Source organism: Salvelinus sp. IW2-2015, linkage group LG23, assembly GCF_002910315.2.
Source record: "Salvelinus sp. IW2-2015 linkage group LG23, ASM291031v2, whole genome shotgun sequence".
In the NCBI taxonomy this organism is placed as follows: Eukaryota; Metazoa; Chordata; class Actinopteri; order Salmoniformes; family Salmonidae; genus Salvelinus; species Salvelinus sp. IW2-2015.
Genome location: NC_036863.1, coordinates 39249131 through 39276695, shown reverse-complemented (window position 1 = coordinate 39276695; position 27565 = coordinate 39249131). Strand labels below are relative to the sequence as shown.

The following is a 27565-nucleotide window of genomic DNA, read 5'->3' as shown; positions in this document are numbered from 1 at the left end:
ACTGGCACAGGAAATGCAGAATTATGCTCCATCTGAGGAAGGGCGTAAAGAACAATATTATAAACTGAGGATGAACAATTGGAAAATTGTGACTGCACCTCTATATTTGTACTGGCTCTTAACACCATGAACATATTGAAAGTAGACACTGATTCTTGTTCATCCCAAAATATCTATGTTATGTGTCCTTAGTTTTGTATTTGTCGAAATTGCCTGATGCACTGGGGCAATCTAGTGGGAAAAATATTTACTAAAATGTAATAGATTTTTCTTTTGAAAGTCCTTAATAGAAAATCTCTGTCATGAAAAAAAAGAAAACAGCTTTTTGTTTGTTATATTTGTCCCATGTCTTTTAATTGTGGCCAATTTGAAACAAACAACGTATAGCCTATGCATATACTGATCAGCTCTCTGTCAAAGGTGGACATGAATTCAACCTTTATTTACGGTTTTTGATTGAGAATGCTGAAGAACAGAACAGAACAGAAAACAGAAGACTGTTTTAGGAGGGAAAGGCTATACAGACACACCTGACCTGCAAACTGACATTTCATTTCAGAATTGGTTAGGGTCAGAGTTAAGGGTTTAGTGAGGGTAAGCTAAGGATCAGTTTTAGAGTTTTGCAGGTCAGCAGTGCCAGGGGTGATGGATGTGCTGCCACTTGATGGACATTCTATGCATAGCAAAGTACCACGAGCACAGCAACAGTATTGTTTACCTTAGCAACGGGCTGCTCGTGGTGTTTTTTTACTGGTGAAGAACAAGAACTTGGATAGCTAGCATACCCCCGATGCCTATCGTTTGAGATTTTGGAAGTTTTAACGTTTGGGAAAAGTGTTGATAAACAACCTAAACTTAACCACGACACTRGTGCGTCGAGAACAGCAATCTGTTTTCACAACAGGACCGTTTTTTGTTGAGTTGTTAGGAACGCAAGAAAAATGGCAGAGGGAGCACTGAACGACCAAAGGGAGCACACAGCGAATAGCTTCAAGGCCTTTATGCTCAAGAATAGTACAAAAAGCAACCTCAACCTGTGAGTATGATTGCCATAGTGGATAGTGAAGGTAGCGTGCTAGTTAAGTGAGTATGACACTGTTCTCCAACCTTTCCAGCTATGACCATCTTTCACGATTACTGACCAAGGTGATGAATGAGCGTCCAGAAAATGTGGTTGACATAATTGAAGACATGAGCCGTGAGGTGAAGCAGGAATTTCTGCAGGACAAGCAGAGCACCTTGAGAGACATGCCACTGGCAACGGCTGCACAGCTCTTGGCTGAGCAGCAGAGGTTACTGTTTTCACGGAGAGGGGGTGATGATGGAGAACAAGAGGAGGAACTGGTAAGAGAAGAAATGACCAAGGTCCTTGCACATTCACTTTACCAAGACTGATTTGGGGAATGAATGARCAAGTTGTATAGTGTAATCAATAATTATTTCAACTTGTCTGTGTCTCATTAGGTAGAAACACCGCTCCCCAATGTGAGTGAGCTTGGCTTCTTCCTGGAGCAGGCTGGAGTGGGACTGGGTAGAGAGGAGATGCTGAGGGTCTTCCTGGCACTCAAGCAGCTGGTGGATTCCCAACCACTAGTGCGCTGCCGACTTTGGGGCAAGATCCTGGGCACAGAGGGCAACTATCTCGTTGCTGAGTGCGAGTACAGAGAGGGGGAGGAGGAGGAAGARGGTAATGAGGAAACAGTGGAAGACGAGGAAAGAGATGGAGAACCTCGGGATGATGATGAGGAAGCTGATGTGGTGGAAGTGGTGAGTTACTGAAAAAATAGCTGTCTTACAGTATGTTGCTTTCATATTACGTTTCTTCTAGTAAGAAAAGTTTATGATGACTTTGCATTTTAGATTGATACGCTCCCAAGATCCACCTTCAAGCCCCCGCCTGTGGTGCCAAAGGAGGACAATCGCACAGGTGTGAACAAGTTTACTTACTTTGTGTGCAGAGAGCCTGGCCTTCCCTGGGTGAAGCTGCCCACTGTCACTCCCACCCAGATCACAGCCGCACGCCACATCCGCAAATTCTTCACAGGGAGACTGGATGCCCCCATCATCAGCTATCCTCCTTTTCCTGGCAATGAGGCCAACTATTTGCGAGCCCAAATTGCTCGAATCTCTGCCGGCACACAGGTCAGTCCCCTCGGGTTCTATCAGTTTGCAGAGGAGGAAGGTGAGGAGGAAGAGGAGGGAGCCCGAGACAGCTTTGAAGAGAATTCTGACTTTGAGGGAATTCCYGTTCCTGAAATGGCAGAATCTCTATCCACCTGGGTGCATCATGTCCAGCACATCCTTCAACAGGTAACACTCAAACAAATTCCTTTTCTAATGTGATTCTGATAAGCCATTTTTAACCCATTTTTTGTGCCCTGAAAATAATCACATGGCCTCTCCTAGGGTCGCTGTGTGTGGGTGAACCTGGCTGACAAGCCTGAGGATGACTTTGAGGAGGAAGCAGATGAAGAGGAGAAGGAGGAGGAGCCTGATGAGCCTGATCCAGAGGTGGGGCCTCCCCTCCTCACTCCACTCTCTGAGGATGCAGGTCAGTCTATTCCAGAGAACAACTGCCCCCTCTCATTGAAGCCACGGAAGTTAAAGTCCGACCGCGGTACTGAAGGCATTGTTTGCACAAAACATGATCCCCATTATAGTGAATGGAAATATGTCAATCTTCATGTAAATAAATACAACATTTTAAGACAATCATGGTACCAATAATTGCTTCTAATACACCAGATGTATGTCCTTGAACCAATTATTTTTTAAATCGCATAGAGAAGAAGTTATAATTTAGTTGCTAATGGCAGCCTGCAGTACCCCGGTCGGTCTTCAACTTGAGGTACTCAATGAGAAGGGGCAGCACTGAGCTAGCCTGCAACGTCACTTCCTGGAGTAGCTCCAAATAGAAGAGACAATAAGCAAAGACAGTACGGTATGAAGATAGGCTTAAACTGCTCTCCAATAGAAATCCCTGATCAAACTTGTAGGCGATGTCATGGCGACGTTGGCTAGCTAGAAACACAGAATGTGCAAGCCGTCAAATCAAAGGCACTCATTTTTGATGAAAATAAAAACGTGTCACTTTCACAAGGTTGGAGTAATAACATGTTCAAATGCATATGACATTGGCTCAAATCTAGGTTGTGCCTTTAGATTTCGAGAAAATTCACAACTAAGGAAGAATTTTTCACTTCTCTCATTGACCTCTCAAACCCCAAACCCTGGTCTGCTAAGTCTGCTTCGCAAGCATTCCCAGAAGTCTGGCAATGTTTTGTCTTTGGGTTTAGAAACTCTGCTATAAGGACACAGCTGACGCTTACACAGACTACATGGTTTGGGGGTGCTGTCGAGAAATATCCGCCAACGGGCGAGGGAGGGGGATTGAGGAAAAATATTGACCTGCTYATAGAGTGCTGTCACCAGGAATAATAAAGGCCTAGTTCACTGATTTAGTTGAAAAAACACCATGCCGGAGTAATGAAGGCCTAGTTAGATGTTTTTTAATTATATACACTGCTCAAAAATAAAGGGAACTAAAATAACACATCCTAGATCTGAATGAATGAAATATTCTTATTAAATACTTTTTTCTTTACATAGTTGAATGTGCTGACAAACAAATCACACAAAAATTAATCAATGGAATCAAATTTATCAACCCATGGAGGTCTGGATTTGGAGTCACACTCAAAATTAAAGTGGAAAACCACACTACAGGCTGATCCAACTTTGATGTAATGTCCTTAAAACAAGTCAAATGAGGCTCAGTAGTGTGTGTGGCCTCCACGTGCCTGTATACCTCCTCTACAACGCCTGGCATGCTCCTGATGAGGTGGCGGATGGTCTCCTGAGGGATCTCCTCCCAGACCTGGACTAAAGCATCCGCCAACTCTGGAAGTCTTGTTTGGGCGTCAGGCGTATCCTATTCTCAGTCAGTTGGTTGGCCTACATTTTCACTCCATGCTGGTGGCATGTCTATTATGATCATTCCTCCCTATGTGTTAAACTCCTTTCAACTGCATTTCAGAGACTACCAACACCCCTCCCTGGAGCTCCAAGATGTCCTCCACCCTCATCTCTCAGTTTGCTATTGCAGTGCTGCGCTCAAACCTCTGGCCAGGGGCTTATACTTATGCCAGTGGAAAGTAAGATTGAGTGTCATTTATTTATTTTTAGAACTTTGTAGGGATAATGTATTATATATTATTATAACTGTGGGATACAGACAATATCCCCAATCAAATAAATATGTTTTTTTTTGTTTCCTAATTTAGGAAGTTTGAGAACATCTACATTGGTTGGGGCCTGAAATTTGCAGGGGAAGGGTACATCCCAACTGTTCCAACAATGCCCCAGAGAGAATACCCCAGTGGGCCAGAGATCACAGAGTCCCTGGACCCCAGTCTGGAAGAAGAGCAGGCCCTGAAAGCAACACTGGAGGAGCAGAGGGCTGCCCAAGAAGAGACAGAGGGCCTGGGTGAGGACGAAGAGGAGGAGGAAGAAGAGGATGATTAAAGATGACTTTGTAGTTAACAAACGCTACATTACAAAATAGGCAACATTTACTGTTGACTAAAGCCAGAGGGCTCTATTCAATCCGCGTTGCAAAGTTCAGCTTTACAGCGTGATTGAAATTTAAAGGCAACGTTCCGGCTTTAGCTGAGACTGCATTCATGGTAAACGCTGCGTATGTCGGCTGAAAATGACCTTTACATTTCTACTGCGGAATCTGTAACGCTTCAGTGATAGATTAAATAGAGCCCCTAATTTATTAAGAACAAATAAAACAATTCGCACAGCAATGTCCACTGAGAGAACAGTGCTTGTACATGTTTTTTTTATTAGTCATTTTTTAAAGATTATACAGACAAACAGGTAGAGAGCAAAACACACACTGATCCCCTACCAAATCCAACCCACCTTCACCCACCACGCTCCAACAGTGTCCCACCCCAATACCAGGTTTTAATGAAACAATGTTTGTGCATTTAATTGACCTACTTTTTTAGACATCAGACCGTAGTCAGATGTGTTGGCAAGGCAGACTTCACTGTTTATTACTTATCACATGAAGCAGACAAGTAACTCAATACCTCAGTAATTGCTCCTGTCCTTAATGGTAAGCAGAGCATGTGGGTGCAGCTCAATAAGTAACTGCTCAAAAATAAATAAAGGAACACTTAAAACAACGACAATGTAACTCCAAGTCAATCACACTTCTGTGAAATCAAACTGTCACTTAGGAAGAACACTGATTGACAATAAATTTCACAGCTGTTGTGCAAATGGAATAGGACAAAAGGTGGAATTAGAGGCAATTAGCAAGACACCCAATAAGAAGTGGTTCTGCAGGTGGTGAACACCAGAAACACTGCGCATTTCATTATGGCTCCTGGCTGATGGTTGGTCACTTTTGAATACGGAGTCTACAACCCACACAAGTGGCTCAGGTAGTACAGCTCATCCAGGATGGCACATCATGCGAGCTGTGGCAAGAAGGTTTGCTGTGTCTGTCAGCGTAGTGTCCAGACATGGAGGCGCTACCAGGAGACAGGCCAGTACATCAGGAGACGTGGAGGCCGTAGGAGGAGGTAACAAACCAGCAGCAGACCGCTACCTCCGCCTTTGTGCAAGGAGGAGCACTGCCAGAGCCCTGCAAAAATGACTCCAGCAGGCCACAAATGTGCATGTGTCTACAGTTCTTCGGCTTGCAAGCCTCCCCTTTTCCTCAAACGTAACGATGGTCATTATGGCCAAACAGTTCTATTTTTGTTTCATCAGACCAGAGGACATTTCTCAAAAAGTATGATCTTCGTCCACATGTGGCAGTTGCAAACCAGTATGCTTTTTTATGGCGGTTTTGGAGCAGTGGCATCTTCCTTGCTGAGCGGCCTTTCAGGTTATGTCGATATAGGACTCGTTTTACTGTGGATATAGATACTTTTGTACATGTTTCCTCCAGCATCTTCACATGGTCCTTTGCTGTTGTTCTGGGATTGATTTGCACTTTTCGCACCAAAGTACGTTAATCTCTAGGAGACAGAACGTGTCTCACTTCCGAGCAGTATGACGGCTGTGGTCCCATGTGTTTATACTTGTTACTATTGTTGTACAGATGAACTGTGGTACCTTCAGGTGTTTGGAAATTGCTCCTAAGGATGAACCAGACTTGTGGAGGTCTACAATTTTTTTCTGAGAGTCTTGGCTGATTTCTTTTGATTTTCCCACAATGTCAAGCAAAGAGGCACTGAGTTTGAAGGTCCGCCTTGAAATACATCCACAGGTACACCTCCAATTGACTCAAAATATGTCAATTAGCCTATCAGAAGCTTCTAAAGCCATGGACACACTTTCTGGAATTTTCCAAGCTGTTTAAAGGCACTGTCAACTTAGTGTATGTAAACTTCTGACCCACTGGAATTGTGACACAGTGAATTATAAGTGAAATAATCTGTCTGTAAACAATTCTTGGGAAAATYACTTGTGTCTTGCACAAAGTAGATGTCCTAACCAACTTACCAAAACTATATATAGTTTGTTCACAAGAAATTTGTGGAGTGGTTGAAAAACAAGTTTTAATGACTCCAACCTAAGTGTATGTAAACTTCCGACTTCAACTGTATACTACRCGTTACCTCTTATTAAATCAAGCTACAAGATCATTTTAAACAAAATATTTAATCAAAGAATAATCAAGATGGGAAATAAATAAAAATGGTTATGTGCAAGATTGTAATAAGCCACCACCTTTATGCACATGGGCAGGCTGCTAGGAATCATCTTAGTTCTACCCATAGCACTGAGGTAAATCTATCTCCCTGTGTGGAAATTTAAAGCCATTTCCTTTGGAATGACAACATAGAAATAGTATCTATTGGATAATAAAACAAAATTCAACATGTTAACATTTAAGAGATCAATAAATAATGATTAAAAAGGGAATGGCTGCTAGCAGACTAATCTGAAATAATGTATACTCTTCCAGAGTTGAAAAATGTGTACCATCTCTTCCAAAGTCTAAACCCAATATAAGATGCCCAACGAAAACTTCTTTGGCTGATGACGTTCCTATTKTGTAAAACAAGAGCAGCATTGAGCAATGCCCAACATACTTCAAATAAGTMAATTAGAAGCCTTGACATTTTACAACGGAAAACCAGTTCATGACAGTATGTTCCAGTACTATATAATGTTGCCTCTGGAAATGTCCAGGACGTACATTACCTAAAAGCATGAGCACTTTGAGAGTGAYGTGGAGTTACTGTGACAGAAAACAACACATGACAAGAAATAAACTACGACAATGTTTAGTCTCAGGTAATTATCCATCTTATTTGGATGGGATAGCTAATAGCTACACTTCTTTCTCTACCTGGTGCTACTCTACACAGGATTTTGCCAGTAGTTTATCTTTGGGGGTCTGGGCCAGGACCCTTATTGCTTGACAACACATCAGAGATTGATAAGTGGATAGACAGGAAACACTCATTTAAAGGGTTCAATGCCTGTGATTAAAGGATGAGACCAGCCAGAGAGAAAAATGGAAAGTTATTCAGGAATGTGACATGATATATATAGTGTTAAACTTCCAGGTGTGTTCTGATGGATTGGCAGAGGGAAGGATTAGCGAAGGTCGCTCTCATCATCCTGTATTTGTTTCTTGATCCGAAGTAACATAGTGGTGTTCCACTGATCCAATCTTGAGATGGAGTCAAAGTCTTTGACCTGTTAGAGAAGGAGAACTGGTTTAATGGACAAACATAATTTAAACATGTCATTCTGTCACCATGGAATGGCATGAGAAAAACCTACCGCATCAGTGAATGCATCCACATCATGTTCCTCATATGCATCTAGAAGTTTCTGTTAAAATTACAGCAGAAGACATTTTATTGTACACCGTCACAATACTTATCCCTCATTAAAAATRTGTCATGTTYGCTTTTATATCCACTCAGATTTAAAGCCATTCAAAGAGCTGTTTAACTTAGAAAATAAAGCAGAAATACAAAAAACACAAACATAGTGACCCATGATTTAATAATAGRCCTACCTTAACCAGTTTGCATTCTCTAGCGTCTGAGAAGGCTGGGAACATTTCCTCATATCTCTGTACAGACAGCTGACGGTAGACAAGAGATCAGAGCARWSWMAAMWMYWMYAYAKAGRSRMAGTGTTGATGTGTAGGTAGGAGAAAATAAAGACTCACCCTTGCATTAAGCATGTCCACACAGAAGTGACAAAGAGCTGCTTTGAAGAAGTGGTCTTTAGCGCCATACTTCAACAGGACGCTGTCCATTGCATAAGTTCCGATCTAAGCATCACACATAACAAACTCAGAAAAAGGTAATTGGGAAAGCCCACTATAGCAGTTAATCGGTAAWTTAATACACATGCATGGTTAAATACACACCTGTTCATAAATTTCAATGGCTTTTTGGTACTGTTCCAGTTGGGCAGCATAGGTGGCCACTTTCAAAAGGCACTTATTTGCAGCACTACAATTAGATTGGCAGGAAAAGAATCAGTTCAAAAGACATTGACAAAACACTAAAAGAAATGTATGAAAAGTGGGATGGATTAGATCAATAAAACCATAAGAGATTATGCCAGAACATTGAAACACCTGTTTGACTCCTCCCCTTTGTAATAATCTGCTGCCTGTTCATAGTGAGCAATGGCCTGTGGATTAAAGATGCACATTTACTAGTCATGGCCTCTCATTAATATCAAAGGCTGAAATATGTGAAAGATCGATWAAAAAAACGGTACATACAACACTATAATGCTCTGGTAACTGACCTTATCAACGTCTAACAGCTCACTCTCGTAGATCTCAGCAATAGATATGTGGTGTTTGGCTGCAATGGTGAAACGGCCCTGCAGACCAGAAGAGGTGGAATAATGATCAACACCATACAGCTAGTGCTCCTGAACACTAGGCACAATTCTACTATCATTGAGCAGGCTTGATATTGAGTTATTTGTTACACTGTGTAGTAAATGCAGAAATACTCCTAGCTTCTCACCATGTCTGTRTAAATTTCAATGGMTTGGTTCAGGCAGTTGATGGCCTCTGTGGAGATGAAAAGTACATTCAAATGGAATCAAAGCCACATAGGAATCACTGTTTACCTTGGATCTTCAGTGTAGGATTCTAATAGGGCAGTGGTCACCAACCGGTCGATCGCCAAACATTTCTGTCAAATCCAACGATAAAGCCTTGTGTTCCTATTTTTTTTTATTGGTCTCGGGCTGTTGGTGGTAGGTGCAGCCAATTCAGCTGCCAGAGAGACTGTCAATGAATACAGCAAAGAGCTGCTGTTTTTAATGAGTGAGTTCATGTTTAAGTTCTTACTCAGCACTGTCAACACCTCCTAGTCAACACTTATAAGCCATAAAATGCACGTTCTTTCTATTTCCACTCAGCGCTACAACAAGCAGTGCAGCAGTAATGAATGAGTAGGAAAGTGTATCTATAGGCTTGCATTGTTATTATTAGCGGTTTGGGTCTTTTTTAATATCACGGAATATTTCACTTTCTCTGTTCATAAGAGTAACAACATGAATTTGTGCATGAGACAGAAATAATGYGKTGCGACTCGAGTTTCACCATCAGCTGGAAGACGGTGTCCCTTTTTGGTCAGTGTCAGTGGAGGAAAGGGAGAACAGAGGGATGTTGAGAGACGGACCCTCAGTCTGCTGCTCCCYCCCTCCGCTGAGACTGACCATCAGATCCAGGCACCATCTGCCCAGTAAAATAAAAAGCAAATGATTTAAATGTATGCTCACTCAGCTGTGCCTCACAAGTAATACAACAATAGATCTATTACTGGTGTGATCATATAGCCTACCTCAAATTTTGTAATATATATATTTTTTAATGTCCTGAACAACAATGCATTGGCAGGAAAATTCAAGCAAAGCTAGTATGTGGTGTTAATGTATTGGGCTTATAGCTTACTGCACAAACCTCATTGCTACAGTACTGTTTTTAATTGGTTAATGTTGCATAGGCTTACATTTTTTAAGTCGTGTTAATAAAAAAATCAGAGCGGTAGATCTCGGCTTGCATTTTGACTCWGAAAGTGATCTTGACTCAGAAAAGGTTGGTGACCACTGTAATAGGGCATATACAGTGGCACACATTGTTCAACCCTCGAGGATATAATACATTTTATATTTAATGTCTGTTCCATAAACCCAACTATAATTTTGATAATGCAATTGTARTCTCTTTAGTAAAAATGGGATGTACCTTGTGGGTCTGCTTTTTTGAAAGCATTGCCTGCATTAAGTAAATTGATGGCTCCATCAAGTCTGTTGTCCATCTGCAGATGGAGGTGTGCTGCTTGGGAGAATGCGTTGCCAGCAGCTGGAACAAAATGTGAACCAATATTAGGTTGGTTACAGCCAACACAATCCCTCGTGTTCTAAATATCCACTATAAAACTCGAACCAAATCTTACCACTCCAATTTTTGGCCATTTTGAACATGTTTGCTGCCCTCACATACATGTCACACGCTTCCTCATATTTCCGGGATGAACCTCTGGAGAAATACACAGATAATGCTGTTTAGACCTTACGAATACTACATATCAATACCAAACATGTTTGGCATGGCAATGAACTAACAAGGAAAAAATTCGATATAGCCAGGCTAGATGAAAAGGGAATATTTGACTGAATACTCCCTGTGGCTCACAATTTGGTGTAGCATAACTAGCTAGCCAACGTTACCGTCACCGTATATATAGTTATTCTTAGGTGAGTATTTTCGTAGGCCCATACTTTGATGTTAAAATACTTATGGGATGGGGATTTGAATTAGTAGTAGCTAGCTAATACAATTCAAATAGACAAGCTAACTTGGATAGCTAAACTTAGTAGGCACATACCCGAACAACGCCCCAAATCCTCGTGARGATTTCCTCTTTTTATCAGCCTCAGCGATGAGAGCCAAAGCCTCCTTCTCTTTCCCAGAATTATCCATATTTTTTAAACAATGTATTATTCGTTAGCTCTGGAAATTGTGCGTGGTACCGAATGCAGAACACAGTAAGCTCTGTATTTACATTTAGCCACGCGTCACATCCGTTGTTATTATACGGTCACGTCACACTGAAGCCGGAAGTACAAATCAGGTGATCTGTCATAAAAACACGTGATGGTAGGCAGCACTGGGCGTTTCGTCTGTTGCAAATTGCTTTGCAACAGAAACCGTTTACTACAAACGGAAACCGCAAACGACAGTTTCTATTGGACAAATCCCATTTCGTACCATCTGTTTCGGTAAACGGTTTCCATAATGAATACGCTCCTGCTGTGATACATTGTTGTAGGAAGAATAATTCTGGATACATTTGTGTCATTGCGCGTATCAMCGAAATATTACTACAAACAATGGAGGACTATCAACCACTCAGTTGAAGTTTACATAGACGTTTTGGCTTTAAATTGGATGCTAAAAAAGCATAGTATACTGTTCTCATTGTGAGCAAAGCTTTTCCTACCATCACAGCAATATACGCTTGCAATACCATTTGCTGGGGGGAAAAACACAGGTATTTTAGGATATCATATATACGTTCATTTGTGCAAAATTGTATTTGGTTATTTGACGGTTTCTCGTTTTTAAGAGCTTATCTGGAGCGCATGAACGTTAGACTATAACCCAAAGTATTTGATCCTTTACGGGTCAAAGGTCTCCAGCTGTTGATAGAGAAACAACGGGCGCCGTAATTTTATGAAGCTATTCACGTGGGGTTCTTATATTTGTGTGAATGTTTTATTTTCCATATTCAAATTATTCTGGACTCTAGATAATTAGTGGCTGGTTGGACATAATTGTTYATCTCAGGTGATCAACGGTCCCTAGTTTGAGACAGGTTCCTAAACTCCTGGGCTCAAACTCCTTGGCGGTGAAAATATTTCAGTCAGGAGAACATCTTGAGGTCATTATTCTGTTTTTATATATATAAAGAAAGGAAAATCTCAATGCATGCCAAAAATGATGGTGTATCATAATCCAACAATGTTTGCTGTGCCATTTTGAATGAGTTGTTGTTGTTACTTAAGTGTAGGATGCTACTGATCGAGTTATATGGCAATTATTTGTACATCTTAATATTTGGAAGCTATGTAACAAAACACAATTTAACCGAACACTGAACAAAAATGTTTTTTATCTTCTATTCCAGTGATCTCCGACAACTCTAACATGGATTTCCGAGGGTACCCCCTGTCCAGCAGTCTGGCCCCAAATTTGAGGAGAAGGGGGGAACGGGGAGCAACAGGACTGGTTCTGGATAGGCGCAAGTCAACCGTTTGGAATTACTACATCCAGCTTAATGAGATGTATGTTGAGTGTAATATATGCAAGAGGCAGTTGTCTTTTCACAACAGCACTACGACTATGAGGGAACACCTTGTCCGCAAACATAATATACGCGACAAYGCACCACCTGTACTTGATAACACAGCAGTGGCCGGGGCCCCGATTCCAGCTACATCACTCCAGCCAATGGCCCAGCCCGGATTCCCCTGCAACATCTCTACTACATCTGCCACAGCCAACACATGCATGTTCCAGACAGATTTGCACATAGTTGTAAAAGAGGAGCAGCAGGAYGCTGACTTATCTCCTGAACAAGGGACGGCCAAACGTGCCCGAATCACATGTGCTCCTCCCCTAGATGTAGGAGGCGGTGCCAATGCAATCCCTGTCACCAGCCAAGATCTGGAACCGTCAAACTCAAATACTGGATTACTATACAGTGAAAACAACAACTTTGGTGATACCAACCGTAGTGGTATCACCACCAAAGAATCCAATGGCAAGCGTACTGGGGTTCTGACTGACCTAATATTGGAAATGGTGTACAGGGACTTGCAACCACTGTCTGTGGTGGAGGAGAGGGGATTTCGTCTTCTATTGAGCTGCTTAGAACCACAGTACCCAGTGCCGTCTCCCTCTCAGCTTGGCAGCCTTCTTTGGCATCACTATGATGTTCTGAAACGGCACCTGCAGCAGTATCTTCAGTCTGGCCTGGCTCCACGTTGCATAACACTTTGCACTGAGTACTGGCAGTCCGTAGCAGGTTGTGCGGTGGGAGCAGGCGGTCGGCTCTTCTTCACTGTAAGTGCACATTTTGTTGACAAAGACTGGCGCTTGGCCCGTTGTGTGCTGCAGACCTGTCCCATGCCCGATATCAGAGAGAAGATTTGTGAAAGAGGTTTCCTTCAATTTGGGGACACGCTGAAGGCAGTTCTCTCTGAATTCCATCTTCCCCAGAGCTCTGTTTTCTGTGTTGTACATGACACTCCCAGGATCTCAGAGGCCAGAGGGACTGAGAATATGGGAGTCCCGAAAGAAAAAGTTAATCGTACTGCTGGACCACACCAATCACCTCAGGATCTCCCAGAAGGCTGGGTAGCGTTACACTGTGCAGGGGAAGCCCTCAAACTCTGCATCCAGGAAGGACTATGGATGGAACCTGTCAGACAGGCTCTTGCGGAGGCCCGCAGGATTATCTCACATTTCCAGCATGACGCACCTGCTGCCGCCGCTCTGATCCACAAGGCAGAGGCGGCGAATAAGGCAGGCGCTTGTCTAGTGCTGGATGACCCAGGGCGCTGGGCAACTGCTATCGACATGTGTGAGAGTCTGCTCGAGCTGAAGTGGGTGGTGAGCTCAGTTCTCGAGGAGCAGAAAGCTGCTCCAAATTTAGCGGACCACCAGTGGCGCCTCCTCCAGGAACTGGTGCCAGTACTTAAGACCGTGCGCATCGCTGCCTCCTTCTTGAGCGAGGACATCAATTTGTCCATCTCCGCCCTTATGCCGTGCCTGCATGGCGTATCTCGTGTCCTAGAGCAACACATCGCAGAGACCAGCTGCCCTGTGGCTCGGGGAGTAATGGAGACGGTGCGGTCAGGGATGGAGCGACAGTGGAGACTGGGTGAAGAGGAAGCCTTACTGGACAGCCCTGCCGTCCTCTCCTCATTCCTGGACCCGAGGTTTAAGGAGCTGCGCTTCCTCAGCCCACATGCACGTAGTAGGCTGCAYGACAAGGTCAAGGAACTATTATCTGCTCAAGCACAAATAGAGGTGGAGGAAATGAGCAGAGAGTGTGACAAAGGAGGCGASGATGAGGATGGCGAAGAGGGAAGGGAAAAGGAAGTGAGGAATCGGGGATTGGATCACTCACAGTCAACCATCGCTCCTCTGGATTCACCTGTGTCCTGTGAATCAAATGAAGAGGGGGACATTATTGTGCTGCAGCAACAGTTAAAGAGGCTGTCCCAGACTGCCCCGTCACAGGTCAGTGGAGAGGGACTGGGTGAAGGCTCRCGCTGCAGTGCTGGAAATGGTCCCAGGAGAGTAGCAGGACTGTCTAGCCTGTTAAAAGGAGACCTGCAGCCCCCTGCTTATAGGCAAGTGAGTCATGTGGCCAAAAGCATGTACGACATACTGCTTGGAGAGGATCCCACTGAGCGAATGCCTGAGATCCACCAACAGCTGGAGAACTACATTGCAGAGCCGCTGTGCAAACGCAGCCTGTCACCTCTCCACTGGTGGCGCTCTAAGGAGCATCGCTTCCCTGCCGTGGCCAGACTTGCCCGCACATTTCTGGCTATCCCTGCTACTGCTGTGCCTGCAGACAGGGCCTTTGCTCCTAGAGAGACTACTGTTGCTCAACGCAGGGCCATTCTGGGGCCCCATCATTTAGATCATATTCTATTCCTTCACCAGAACAGCGACTATGTGGAGAAACTGATGGGAGGGTCTACGGGGCAAGAAGAGAGGGGCAGTGACAGGAATGGAGCCAAGCAGACTCTGTATCAGTCTTTAGTGTCCTACGAGAGCAAGGCTTGGGTGGGAGGGGAGAAGTTGTGATCAGTCTACATACCTTGTTTTCTAAAGTAAAGAACTATGTTGTGCATAGGCCTCTGAGAAAAGATCCATCCATTCATGCCCAAGATTTATCTGACTTCAACTCATCTAGGTGAAGAGTTTGAAAAATCAACGACAAGGCAAAGCAAATAATACAGCTACTGGACTCAAGACACACTTGTGTGGCGTCTGTATTTACATGTAAAATAGTGTCTGGCCTACATATCTACATTTGAGTTGTGATTTACATCATACATCATTGTAAAGTGCTTTCAGAAATATGTAGCCTATGTGTAAAGGTGTGCGAAGTTGTAGATGTACRGTCACTCTTGTTGAATGGCAACAGAAATGCATGTTATTCTTGGTTTGCATAAAGTAAAATCACTGGTTCAAATGAGAAGCTTGTACAGTAATTGCAGCATGATGTCGATTTAGAAATGAGAAGCGTCTCAAACACTAACTGTGAAAAACTGTTGTAATTAAAGGAATGGYTGAAAACAACATTGTTCAGACAAACACATTTATTTTAAAACACCTGAGTGAGACAAGTTTAACTTTCATCAACACTCTCACATAGAGGACATGCCAGTCAGGTAAAGGCCGTACACTTCCTGAACTAGTGGATTGTTCATCAAGAATTTTAACTTAAAGAACATAACACAAGATCCAATCCAGAAGTGTTAAACTCAGGCCAAAACKGTTTGTGAGGAGCGGGCCACAGTTCAGTAAATACATTCTCTGTTCTCAGCTGCCCAGGATCTAACCCTGATTCATATTCATTTTTTATAACCAATTGTCAATGTCTTGTAGTTGTATACAAAGAGTAATAACTCCAATAATAACTGAATTCTTTTACAATGGATTATTCAATTGAGCATACCAGGCAAACTTTGGCTTTCATATTGACACAAATGTAATTAAAACCACAGGACATTTTAGCAAGGATTTCAGGTTGCTTAAAAAGAGCATGTTGTTTAGAAACTTTAGGACAATGTGAACCAACAATAACAGAACCAGTTGTCCAACAACAGAGAATGACAAAGGAACATGAATGCAACATCACATAAAGTYCTAAACCTTATAGTAAGTAGGGTGTGTTTTTTGGAGAGAAAAAAAACATGTCAATTGTCGTTGCTTTCTATAGTTTAACATTATTTCTGAAGTGATTTTCAATAAATACCTGCCAATATGAATTCATAGGGAGTGAATTTCGGTCATGTGTAACATTTCGACGTATACTTGACATGTCAGTAACTGAAACAGTCCTGTGCTCACCACTATGTACTATAGAGGATTCCTCTCGTACAGTAGAGTAAAGGCACCTTGGCAGAGTCCTGACCTGGATCTCCTTGATGAGGGTTGTCTGCAGGGCAGCCCATAGGCCAGACATACCTGGTCAGCCACTCCCTCTCCTGCTGCCGGTGGGTTTTCATATGAGCACTACGACTCTTCACCTTGTCAAATACCCTGGAGGGGGACAGAATTATACATGTCAGTACGATGACGTGAGAACGATCAAAGGTGCTCAGAAATAGAGGGGGGTCAACATGTCATCCTGGATTAATTAACCAAGGGAATGCTCAACAAGACAGAAATGTTTTGCGATGTCATTGCGATGTGTCCCTGGCATCGTTTTAGTGAAGTTCCACTGACCGCCCACACTCTCGACAGATGTACTCCAAAGCACCTCCTGTGGTAGTCTGCTCCTCCTGTACCCCTTTAGTCCTGTTCCCTGGTTTAGTAAGTGTCCTCCTGGGCCCTCTCCGTCCCACATGGTTGTCCTCAGAACAGCCAGGTGACTCCATCTGCTGATATACAGGAAGTGGAAATTATTTCACTGTAAAATATTGGCCGACTTGTTTGACATAGTCAGTAAATCTGTTTCTGTAAACCTACAACTGTTTGTACTGTATAGGAGGTTTGATACATATTTTACAATACTATACAATACTACACAATACTATACTACACTATACACAATAATATACTACACACAATACTATGCTATACTACACCATACACATTATACACTATACCATACACAATACTATACTACACACAATACTATACTACACCATACACAATACTATACTACACACAATACTATACTACACACAATACTATACTACACTAAACTCACAGGCTCTTCACCAACTGCTTCCTTTTTGTCTGATCCTCGACTGCGTTGCTTGAACTTCTTGAGCTTCTTCATCGCATAGTAGTACTCCACACACTGCGTCACGGACTTAGTCTGTAACTTCAGTGTGAGACAACTGTCAGGTCAATGCCATTTCTTCAGTCTTCCTTCTCTGTCTATACCCTGTCCAATGGCAGCATGACATTACAAGTATACACTGAGTGTACAAAACAGGAACACCTGCTCTTTCCATGACATAGACTGACCAGGTGAATCCAGGTGAAAGCTACGATCCCTTATTGATGTCTCCTGTTAAATCCACTTCAAATCAATGTAGATGAAGGGGAGGAGACAGCTTAAATAATTTTAAGCCTTGAGACAATTGAGACATGGATTGTGTATGTGCCATTCAGAGGGTGAATGGGTAAGACAAAAGATTTAAGTGCCTTTGAACGGGGTATGGTAGAAGGTGCCAGGCTTCACCGGTTTGTGTGAAGAACTGCAACGCTGCTGGGTTTTTYACGCTCAACAGTTTCCCTATGTGTATCAAGAATGGTCCAACACCCAAAGGACATCCAGTCAACTTGACACAACGGCATTTGAGTCAACGGCATTTGAGTCAACATGGGTCAGCATCCCTGTGGAACGCTTTCGACACCTTGTAGAGTCCAGGCCCTGACAAATTGAGACTGTTCTGAGGGCAAAAATGGGGTTGCAACTTAATATTAGGATGGTGTTCTTAATGTTTTGTACAGTCAGTGTATTTGGGCATTTCAATATTATGATTCTCTTACCACACTGTGAATAAGCTGGAAGTCCTTCTCATGGGTGAGCAGCGCTTTACGAAATAGTTTCTTCTCTTGAGGACTCCAATCATCTGACCCTGTCAGCCATAGGTTTTATGACGAGAAGTTAAAGTATTAGTAGCATGTATGGCATGGCTTGAACTAAACATGTAAACATCAAAGAACATAATTGAATAGTCTTGAAATGTGCGTCAATATTCATAACTCGTTTATCTTCATTCCACTTTTCAGAGTATCAAATTGGGTACCTGGGTAGTGATAGTCACACAAAGGGTGTGTTGAGGAACGAAAGTCTCCCCTGACTAACAGTAAATCAAGTGCAGCCTAGGGACACAACACACAACGTATACCATAAGTTGCCCTGAATCAACATTGTCTTCAATTTGAGCTGAGCTCAGGTACCAACCATACTGTTGTACTGCTCACCAGAATGTCTCCCTGCACCTCATGCAGACAGTGGAGGGCCAGCTCTGTGTTGGTGCCCCCTCCTGGCAGCACGCTGGAACAGCACAAGTCTATCAGTTCAGTCACTGGAAAAACAGTCAAGCAGACAAGTCACCTCTCACATTTCATGTCGATATCAGGTCTAGGTTGAAGATACCCAAGTTAGGACAAGAGAATTCTAATATCCCATAACTCTTTGCATGAATGCGGAASAATTCTAAACAATGGGACCAGCAATGCGAGCTAAAATTGCTGGAAGTGAGTTTCAGCAGAACAKAAATTTYSCCATCAAAGTGARAAACGTTGTRAATTTCGGYTAACTACTCAGCAAACACATAGCATAACTGCTTTACTGTCATTCTATTCATTTCAAAGTTTTAAAAATGATCTACAGCAACTTTATTACTTGATTCCCCGACCGCGGGTCATTTTTTCAATGCTAATCCAGTAGAATGAGCAACGGCGCTGGTCCCATGAATTTGTCTATTTTCAAACTGGAATTATTATGTTATCCTAACCTKCATATATTCAACCTAGTATCAATTGTACTACCAATACAGTAGCTCATACCAATATATAGTACAACCGTGTGTGTGTGATCGTYAAAAAGAGAAACACACCCCCTTTTTGTGTTTCCACGTTGCTAGATATGTCTCCCCAGGGAGCCCAGACAAGCTGAGCAGGGTGCTCATCATATAGCATTAGAAGCAGGTTACGAATGGGTGGGATCTCAGCCTGGAAAAGTTGGCCCACGTTGATTCTCCTGGAAATCAAACAGGCTCCTTATACAGTGCCTTCGGAAAGAATTCAGGCCGCTTGACTTTTTCCCGCATTTTGTTACGTTAAAGCCTTATTCTCAAATAGATACAAATCCACAGGAATCTACACACGTCACCCCATAATGATGAAGCGAAAACAGATTTTTAGAATTGTTTGCAAATTTACACACACACAAAAAAAAAACGTATTTACATAGGTATTCAGACCCTTTGCTATGAGACTCGAAATTGAGCTCAGGTGCATCCTGTGTCCATTGATCATCCTTGAGATGTTTCTACAACTTGGAGTCCACCTGTGGTAAATTCAATTGATTGGACATGATTTGGAAAGGCACACACCTGTCTATATAAGGTCCCACAGTTGACAGTGCATGTCAGAGCAAAAACCAAGCCATGAGGTCGAAGGAATTGTCCGTAGAGCTCCGAGACAGGATTGTGTCGAGGCACAGATCTGGGGAAGGGTACAAAAACATTTCTGCAGCATTGAAGGTCCCCAAGAACACAGTGGCTGGCCTCCATCATTCTTAAATGGAAGAAGTTTGGAACCACCAAGACTCTTCCTAGAGCTGGCCGCCTGGCCAAACTGAGCAATCGGAGAAGGGTCTTGGTCAGGGAAGTGGCCAAGAACCTAATGGTCACTCTGACAGAGCTCCAGAGTTCCTCTGTGGAAATGGGAGAACCTTCCAGAAGGACAACCATCTCCGCAGCACTCCACCAATCAGGCCTTTATGGTAGAGTGGCCAGACGGAAGCCACTCCTCAGTAAAAGGCACATGACAGCCTGCTTGGAGTTCGCCAAAAGGCACCTAAAGACTCTCAGACCATGAGAAACAAAATTATTTGGTCTGTTTAAACCAAGATTGAACTCTTTGGCCTGAATGCCAAGCATTACGTCTGGAGGAAACCTGGCACAATCCCTACTGTGAACCATGGTGGTGGCAGCATCATGCTGTGGGGGTGTTTTTCAGCGGCAGGGACTGGGAGACTAGTCAGGATTGAGGCAAAGCTGAACGGAGAAAAGTACAGAGAGATCCTTGATGAAAACCTGCTCCAGAGCACTCAGGACCTCAGACTGGGGTGAAGGTTCACCTTCCAACAGGACAACGACCCTAAGCACACAGCCAAGACAACGCAGGAGTGGCTTCTGGACAAGTCTCTGAATGTCCTTGAGTGGCCCAGCCAGAGCCCAGACTTGAACCCGATCTAACATCTCTGGAGAGACCTGAAAATAGCTGTGCAGCAACGCTCCCCATYGAACCTGACAGAGCTTGAGAGGATCTGCAGAGAGGAATGGGAGAAACTCTCCAAATACAGGTGTACCAAGCTTGTAGYGTCATAATCAAGAAGACTCAAGGATGTAATCGCTCCCAAAGGTGCTTCAACAAAGTACTGAGTAAAGGGTCTGAATACTTACGTAAATGTGACATTTCAGTTTTAGATTTTTATATAGATTTTTATTTATTAGTAAACATTTCTAAAACCAATTTTTGCTTTGTCATTATTTGGTACTATGTGTAGTTTGATGAGGGGGGRAAAACTATTTAATCAATTTTAGAATAAGGCTGTAATGTAACAATGTGGAAAAAGTCAAGGGGTCTGAATACTTCCCGAATGCACTGTATTTAGACAGACTGACTCTCAAGGATTGTAACAATAAAGCTTTGGCTGAACACACTTCAGAGAGAAACGTACGGCTCTATGTTGACCACTGTGTCGTCCATCATCAAGGAGATTCCATCAGCTCCATCTGAAAAGCAGAAGCCATAAAACACAAAGTTCTTCATGTATTTCAGTGGCAAAACTCTGAACCTGGGAAGATACTTCCTAACGCGAAACAAACCCAAAGAGGCGGTGTAGCTGCTGGGCAGAGGAGGGCCGGGGTGAAGCCAAGGCACTGTGCTGAAGTACAGGCCGGTCCCTGGGCGTAGGGGGCTCAGCATGGGTGGGGGTGTGTAGGGAGGAGGCTGGAAGCTGGGGTTAAGCAGGTGGTCTGCCAGGTACATGGGGGAGCGTAGCTGACTGGGGTAGCCGCCTGCTGCACGACACCAGGGAGCACCCCCACCCTCCTCGTCTAGGAGCCTCCGTGGGGACGGCTGTGGGAGCATGGGGGGAGGAATGATCAGAGTCTTCATGAAGTCAAGACGCCGGCTCCTCTTTGACCTCCCTGAACCATTCTGAGGGTTCTCTGCCTGTCACACAACCAACCACAGGGGGGTTATCAGTGTACAAGTAATGATTTAAGAAGGCACTGACCGTTGTACTGAGCTCTTTTTTCCTATACTTACATTGAGTGATGAAGGAGTGTCAGGATCTGTCTTCGCAGAGACTGGAACTGAAACAGGGATGACCAAAGGAGACAGAGGCATGTCTTCTGTTCTAGATGGAGACCTCGGAGTCTGTGGTGCTCTCTCTCCAGGCTGCAGGAAACATCATAGGCACAAATAGACATACAGTCTGTAATGACAAAAGTTTGTACTTACAAAAAAGACATTTGTGCTTACTTGACATGTAAGAAATATAGCGGCCCAAGATGACGAATGTTTAATAATATCATAATGTAAATAATAATATGGCTCAGTAAGCTGTTACCTCTGGAGAGTAAGGTTCCATTTTAAGAGAGGGTGCATATGGTCCACTTGAGGACCTGGCCTTGTAGCTCTGTTCTGTCTTGTGAGAGCTAGGGAATATCCTATGGGAAGAAGGCCAGCAGTTAAGAGGCCAATCTCTACTGATCAAAAATATAAACACAACATACAACAATTTCATTGATTTTACTGAGTTACAGTCATACAACAATTTCATTGATTTTACTGAGTTACAGTTCATATAAGGAAATCAATCAATTGAAATAAATTCATTAGGCCCTAATCTATGGATTTCACATGAATGGGAATACAGATATGCATCTGTCGTTCAGATACAGAAAAAAAAAGGTGGAAAAAAGGGCCTGAGGATCTAGATAAATTGCAATTGTGTTCGTTGTCTATAGCTTATGCCTGCTCATACCATAACCCCACCGCCACCATGGGGCACTCTGTTCACAACATCAACAACAGAAAACCGCTCGCCCACACGACGCCATACACATGGTCTGCGGTTGTGAGGCCAAATTCTCTAAAACGACGTTGGAGGCTGCTTATGGTAGAGAAATTAAACATTAAATGATCTGGCAACAACTCTGGTGGACATTCCTGCAGTCAGCATGCCAACTGCACGCTCCCTCAAAACTTAAAGACATCTGTGGCATTGTGTTGTGTGACAGAACTGCACATTTTAGAGTGGCCTTTAATTGTCCCCAGCACAAGGTGTAACGATCATACTGTTTAAACAGCCTCTTGATATTCCACACCTGTCAGGTGGATGGATTATCTTGGCAAAGGAGAGATGCTCACTAACAGGGATGTAAACAAATTTGTGCACAAAATTTGAGAGAAATCAGCTTTTTGTACGTATAGAAAATGTCTAGGATCTTATATTTCAGCTCATGAAACAGTGTATTTTTTATTTCTATTCATCATTACCCGTCACTACACTGTTGTCCCTCTCCTGGCACACTGACATTTCTTCCCTGTACGGAGGAATATAGAAATATTATAAATACAGTATTCATAAACAAACTGGCAAGTGTTCAATTGTTGAGCACTGCTAGTAGTGCACATACCTGGAAGGTCTGACGAGGGTTGCTGTCTGAGCTAAAAGAGGCCATAGCCACCTGGCTTGGGGAGACGAGGTAGTGTGGCCGAGGGCGGGGACGTCGGGGAGCCAGGAGAGAGGTGGGGCGAGGTGTGGGGAGAGGTGGAGCAGGAAGCTCTACAGCCCTCCCCTTCTTCCTACTCTCTCTCTTTCTCTTACTGTCGCTCTTTGTATTACAAGTCTCTGACTTCAGCACACTGTAGAGGCAGGGTAGGACGATGGCTGGTGGCGGCGGGATAGGTGGGACTGGGTTGGGCTTGTTTGGAAGACTTGAGCTTGAGTGGATGAAAACAGTGTTGGGAAACGACGTAGATGTTACACTGGAATCTGAGCTTGCTGTTGGGTCAAAAGAGTGCAGCTGAGTGTTAACTTTGGGTTTCCCTTCCGAGTTCATCTGGCCATAAGTCGACTGCTCCTGCTTGGATGGAGAGTAGCTCTTCTCCGGGGACGCTGGCTTTACTAAACACTCCCGGTTACCAGCCTCACTACAGGGATGACAGGACAACATTTCTTCAAGCACTTGGAGGTCAGACACAGGGAAGTCAACTACACTCTCCCAGCCATGAGGACTTGGGCCATCCATTCCAGGAGGTAGTGATGGTAAAGTAGCAGTAGTGATGTTACTAGGCTCAGGGGCCCACTGGGGTGGATTTAATTCACCTGGGCACTCACTACAAGGACCTTTGTCAGACTGCTGCATCCAGGTGTCCAGGACTAAGATAGGCCTTGACTGAGAGATGTTCTGCTCTGAGTAGTTCAGTTGTAGGCCACTTGGAGGAGCAAACCCCTTGTAACTGTTGAAGCTGAAAAAGCCAGAGTAATCAGCGACCTTCTGTTGAGTGTCTGATGTCTGTTTGGGTTGGGTCAGGAACATGGGGCGGTAATTACAGTGAGCTGTTGAACCTCCCAAATATGCAGCACTATCCACAGGCTCCCACTGGGTAGTAGCAGAGTGGGCTGGGTGGGTTGGGTGAGGGGGGCTTTGGGACATGGGCGGGATGAGAGGGAGACCATGCTGAGAGATATAGTGGCGCTTCAGGGAGTGAGAATCACAGTAGCTCTTCTGGCACCCAGGTTCAGCACATCGGAACTGCTTGCGTTTCTGATGGGTCAACATGTGGCCATTGCTGCAGAGAGAGATGTTATCATTTTCATCAGGACATTGAAATGTCAAATGACTGTATCAAAAAACATACGAGTGTATAAAACATTAGGAACACCTGCTCTTACCATGACATAGACTGACCAGGTGAAAGCTATGATCCCTTATTGATGTCACATGTTACATCCAATTAGTGTAGATGAAGGGGAGGAGACAGGTTACAGAATAATTTGTAAGCTTTGAGACAATTGATACATGGATTGTGTATGTGTGCCATTCAGAGGGTGAATGGGCAAGTCTGAATATTTAACTGAACGGGGTTTGGTAGTAGTGTCAAGAACTGCAATGCTGCTGGGTTTTTCACGCTCAAGAGTTTCTCATGTGTATGAAGAATGGTCCACCACCCAAAGGACWTCAAGTCAACCTGACACAACGGTGGGAAGCATTGGAGTCAACATGGGCCAGCATCCCTGTGGAACACTTTCAACACCTTGTAGAGTCCATGCCCTGACGAATTGGGTCTGTTCTGAGAGAGAAATGTGTTCCTAATGTTTTGTACACTCAGTGTAATTGTTAATACAGAATTATTGCTTCTAGAGCGAGGGGATATGACTCACAGGTGATCATGACGTTTAAATGCTCGTTGGCAGATGGGGCAAACATGTGGTCTTTCCTGTTGGTGGGTCAGTAAATGTTTGTTGAGTGTGTTRGCTGTTCCAAACATCTTATGGCAGAGCGTACACTCATAAGGTGAAGACCTGACAGGTACCGTCAATGAAAATGGCTCCAACAGAGTGCCCTCTCCCACGATGACAGGACCAGAGGTGTTATCTGAAGTGATATTGCAGAAAAAGGCATATAGCTAAGCACACCTAGCTAATACTCAAACATAAAACTAACACAAATAGGGATGGCATTATCGYTCTTCAATTCATTACTGCTCACTCWGAGAACACATTTATTTGGCTATATTCTGCTACAACAACAACTCACCAATCTCCATGTTTCTATTTGGCTCACATCCCATCCAAGGCTCTGGGTGAAATGGGTGCGAGAAGGGCAGTGGTGGGTTGGGGGCGTTGAGGACGTCAACATCATCAATAGTGAAGTGCTCACTGGTAGAATGAGGGGGAAAACACCCCTTGGTGCATTCATCAGTCTCCAACATTGTCTCTTTAAGAGGCCTTGATACAGTATGTCTGCTGCTTTGCCATATCTGCAACCAAATGTAGTTACTTCCTTCATTGACAGTAACGTTAACGTTACACACAGTCATGTTGTCKAACACAAAATACAAGGTACCAGTCATTGAACAGAGTTAATTATTTGACATGTGTTAATTTGTAGGGTAAAGCCCAACAGCATGTAGAGTTGAGAGCAGTCTGAGCCTGTACTCACTGGGCACAGACTTCATGGTCTAGTTTTGATTTACATTTGGTTGAGATGTCAACTAACGTGAACGTGAAATCAATAAAAAATGTGTCACCATGTCATTGGATTTAGGTTAACAGTTTGGGTGAAAAAAATACGGTTGGTTAATCAATAAGCGAGCTACCTAGCTAGCTAAAAGCTAGAAAGACGTGCTTGCTTTTTACAGTACTTACTGTTAGTTCCAATTTGTGAATGATTCGCATCAAGTAGCTAACATTAGCTCGCTAAACAAATTGTGTTGTTTTAGCGATCGTTATTTCTTTTAAATCAGCTTTGACATACCGTTAGCTATCTGATTGGTTGGCTGAAAAATCTTCATCCACATGGTAGTAAGCAAACTTAGCTAGCTAGCTAAGTTACTAAAACAGAATCACCTCAGAATTTCCTATGCTACTAGAGAGTAACAGTTAGCTAGCTAGCATGCAAGGCGAAGAAGTTGATGTTGTGGTCAAAGACAGTAACGTTATTTGTGGTGCTGTCATGCGAAAGCTAKCTATATATCACCAATTAGAAATATTTTTGACTGTTATCAGCCAATTTCGCTAAATAGCTAGTTAATAGTTTAGCAGGAACTCACCTCTTATCAATTCTACTCAAGTCATTCAGATATTTTCCATGGCAGGTAGCTAACTGCTAAACTGTAGGCCTACAATTCAATATCTGAATTGAGAGGGAAAACGGATGCCGACGGTTAGCCGTCTGTCTGTCTGTCTGTCCCCGATCTGTCTCACCCAGGCCTGACAGGGTGGGTGTGAAGTTCAATGACTGTGCGGTATCACAGCCAGGTCAAATATATGTTTTTTTCAACTGACAGAGCACTGCCACTACAGCAAGCCTCCAGCCTTGGAACGTTCACCAGATGGTTAATTTGATTTTTCATTCAATATTACAATGTTACTTACACTGGATGGAATGGATTACTTTTAATATATATATTAAATCCCATTCCCATCCAGACTAACTGTCGTCACTGGCTGGTGAAATCCATAGGCCTACTTGCCTTCCTATGTATCTTCTGGTTTGGCATAAGGGCTACCAATATCAGTACCATGTTTATCCTACGCTGTACATTCTTATGTCTGAGCCCTTTCTTATTACCCTGTTTAGTAAAACATTGCAATCCTCCAACTAACCTCAACTGACATTTTGTCTGTGTTAGTTGCACTTGAACAGCTGTGGTCAACACCCTCTGAGTATGTAACAGAGGCATCATAAGATCTGAGACCACTGTTCTGCTCACAATTTCCAGCTTTTTCTTCTTTTATTTTTTAGAGGAAGTGAAAACACGTTTTGGATACTTTTACTGCAGAATAAGAGACTCACCAACACTTCAAGGACTGTTATTTGTTCTACAGGACTAGGCCTACACACTCCACCATCATGTCTAGTGGGGGGATGAAGGACAAAAATGCTGAAACGCTGGAGGATGTCAACATAGTCACAAAAGAGCTCAAGTATCTATATTACAAGAGGCTGCCCATAGAGAAACAATATGGCTTCCATTACTTTCACTCTCCCAGCTTTGAGGATGCAGATTTTGACAACAAACCGATGGTGATGGGTCAGTACTCGACAGTGAAGACTACTTTCAAATCTATTGTAAGGGCTCATGGGCCTATGGCACAGATATTTGCCATGCAAATGTCATTCTTTATATGGTTTACCGCTGCCATCATGCACAGGGAGGTAGAAGGACTGATCCCAGGCAATGCTCTGTCAGTAGACCCCAAAAATACCTTTGGTCACTTCAACTCTTTTGGAAATCCGGGCAAACTTTGRCTGTCGGAAAAAATAAATGTTTGAAATGAGGTGCAGGGACAGGAAATAAAACCATGCCAACATTGCAAATAAAGGAGTGGATGGAAAAAGAGAGGACATGAGAAAAGAGATAGAGGACTCTATTTTAACAAACATAACGCAATGGTAAATCTAAGCGCTGACRGTAGCGCTATAGGTTCGGGGTGTGTCAGAAATATTTCAGCTATTTTCACCACCGCAATTATAGGTGCAGTTGCTGGAGGTGGCGTGAAAGGGCTGGGTTTTGGTGAATAAACCAGTTGAGTTGTGGGTGTGTCGAGGATTGGCCCCTCACTTGCCAATCAGAACGTGCTCCATGGCTACACGTTTGGTTGCTTCAAGTTGTGTATTTTATATATTGCGTTGTCATCAAATCCAATTCATTAAATAGCCTGCCCCTTATTTGCTAAATATGTTGAACATGTTTGCAGTCCACATTGTTCTAATTGCTTCTATGTGGAAATACATTGTT

At 43.3% G+C, this 27565-nt stretch overlaps 4 protein-coding genes across 10 annotated transcripts; 2 read left to right on the top strand and 2 right to left on the bottom strand.

The window, feature by feature from the left end:
• The first annotated feature begins 705 nt into the window (after positions 1 to 705).
• LOC111950100 (radial spoke head protein 6 homolog A) lies at positions 706 to 5118 on the top strand. The gene is made up of 7 exons (XM_023967455.2): positions 706 to 1036; positions 1116 to 1344; positions 1465 to 1767; positions 1861 to 2310; positions 2407 to 2551; positions 4037 to 4154; positions 4284 to 5118. Exons 1-7 carry the CDS (start codon positions 942 to 944, stop codon positions 4522 to 4524), a joined length of 1581 nt encoding a protein of 526 aa, XP_023823223.1. The 5' UTR covers positions 706 to 941; the 3' UTR covers positions 4525 to 5118.
• A 2182-nt stretch (positions 5119 to 7300) lies between these two features.
• LOC111950932 (alpha-soluble NSF attachment protein) lies at positions 7301 to 11108 on the bottom strand. The gene is made up of 11 exons (XM_023968886.2): positions 10911 to 11108; positions 10479 to 10561; positions 10268 to 10384; positions 9039 to 9085; positions 8812 to 8889; positions 8636 to 8691; positions 8423 to 8507; positions 8219 to 8323; positions 8063 to 8131; positions 7822 to 7872; positions 7301 to 7734 (listed from the first exon to the last, which is right to left on the bottom strand). The coding sequence occupies exons 1-11, from the start codon at positions 11003 to 11005 to the stop codon at positions 7633 to 7635; spliced, it is 888 nt and encodes a 295-aa protein (XP_023824654.1). The 5' UTR covers positions 11006 to 11108; the 3' UTR covers positions 7301 to 7632.
• Positions 11109 to 11236: 128 nt separating this feature from the next.
• LOC111950736 (E3 SUMO-protein ligase ZBED1) lies at positions 11237 to 16098 on the top strand. 3 transcript variants are annotated; one of them, XM_023968589.2, is made up of 3 exons: positions 11237 to 11505; positions 11873 to 11966; positions 12213 to 16098. In XM_023968589.2, the coding sequence occupies exon 3, from the start codon at positions 12233 to 12235 to the stop codon at positions 14906 to 14908; it is 2676 nt and encodes an 891-aa protein (XP_023824357.1). In that variant the 5' UTR covers positions 11237 to 11505; positions 11873 to 11966; positions 12213 to 12232; the 3' UTR covers positions 14909 to 16098. The 3 variants fall into 3 exon arrangements, with proteins under 3 accessions (XP_023824357.1, XP_023824355.1, XP_023824356.1); XM_023968587.2 differs by having other exon boundaries at positions 11237 to 11576; XM_023968588.2 differs by lacking the exon at positions 11873 to 11966 and having other exon boundaries at positions 11237 to 11576.
• On the bottom strand, positions 16083 to 26017 carry LOC111950735 (zinc finger protein 541-like). Of its 5 annotated transcripts, none has more exons than XM_023968586.2 (15): positions 25874 to 26017; positions 24859 to 25081; positions 24483 to 24696; positions 22732 to 23890; positions 22592 to 22638; positions 21660 to 21759; positions 21356 to 21487; positions 20763 to 21259; positions 18913 to 19055; positions 18275 to 18378; positions 18097 to 18172; positions 17837 to 17925; positions 17046 to 17162; positions 16559 to 16713; positions 16083 to 16372 (listed from the first exon to the last, which is right to left on the bottom strand). In XM_023968586.2, the coding sequence occupies exons 2-15, from the start codon at positions 25031 to 25033 to the stop codon at positions 16183 to 16185; spliced, it is 3198 nt and encodes a 1065-aa protein (XP_023824354.1). In that variant the 5' UTR covers positions 25034 to 25081; positions 25874 to 26017; the 3' UTR covers positions 16083 to 16182. The 5 variants fall into 5 exon arrangements, with proteins under 5 accessions (XP_023824354.1, XP_023824352.1, XP_023824351.1 ...); XM_023968584.2 differs by lacking the exon at positions 25874 to 26017 and having other exon boundaries at positions 20763 to 20817; positions 20911 to 21259; positions 24859 to 25493; XM_023968583.2 differs by lacking the exon at positions 25874 to 26017 and having other exon boundaries at positions 24859 to 25493.
• Positions 26018 to 27565: the final 1548 nt, after the last annotated feature.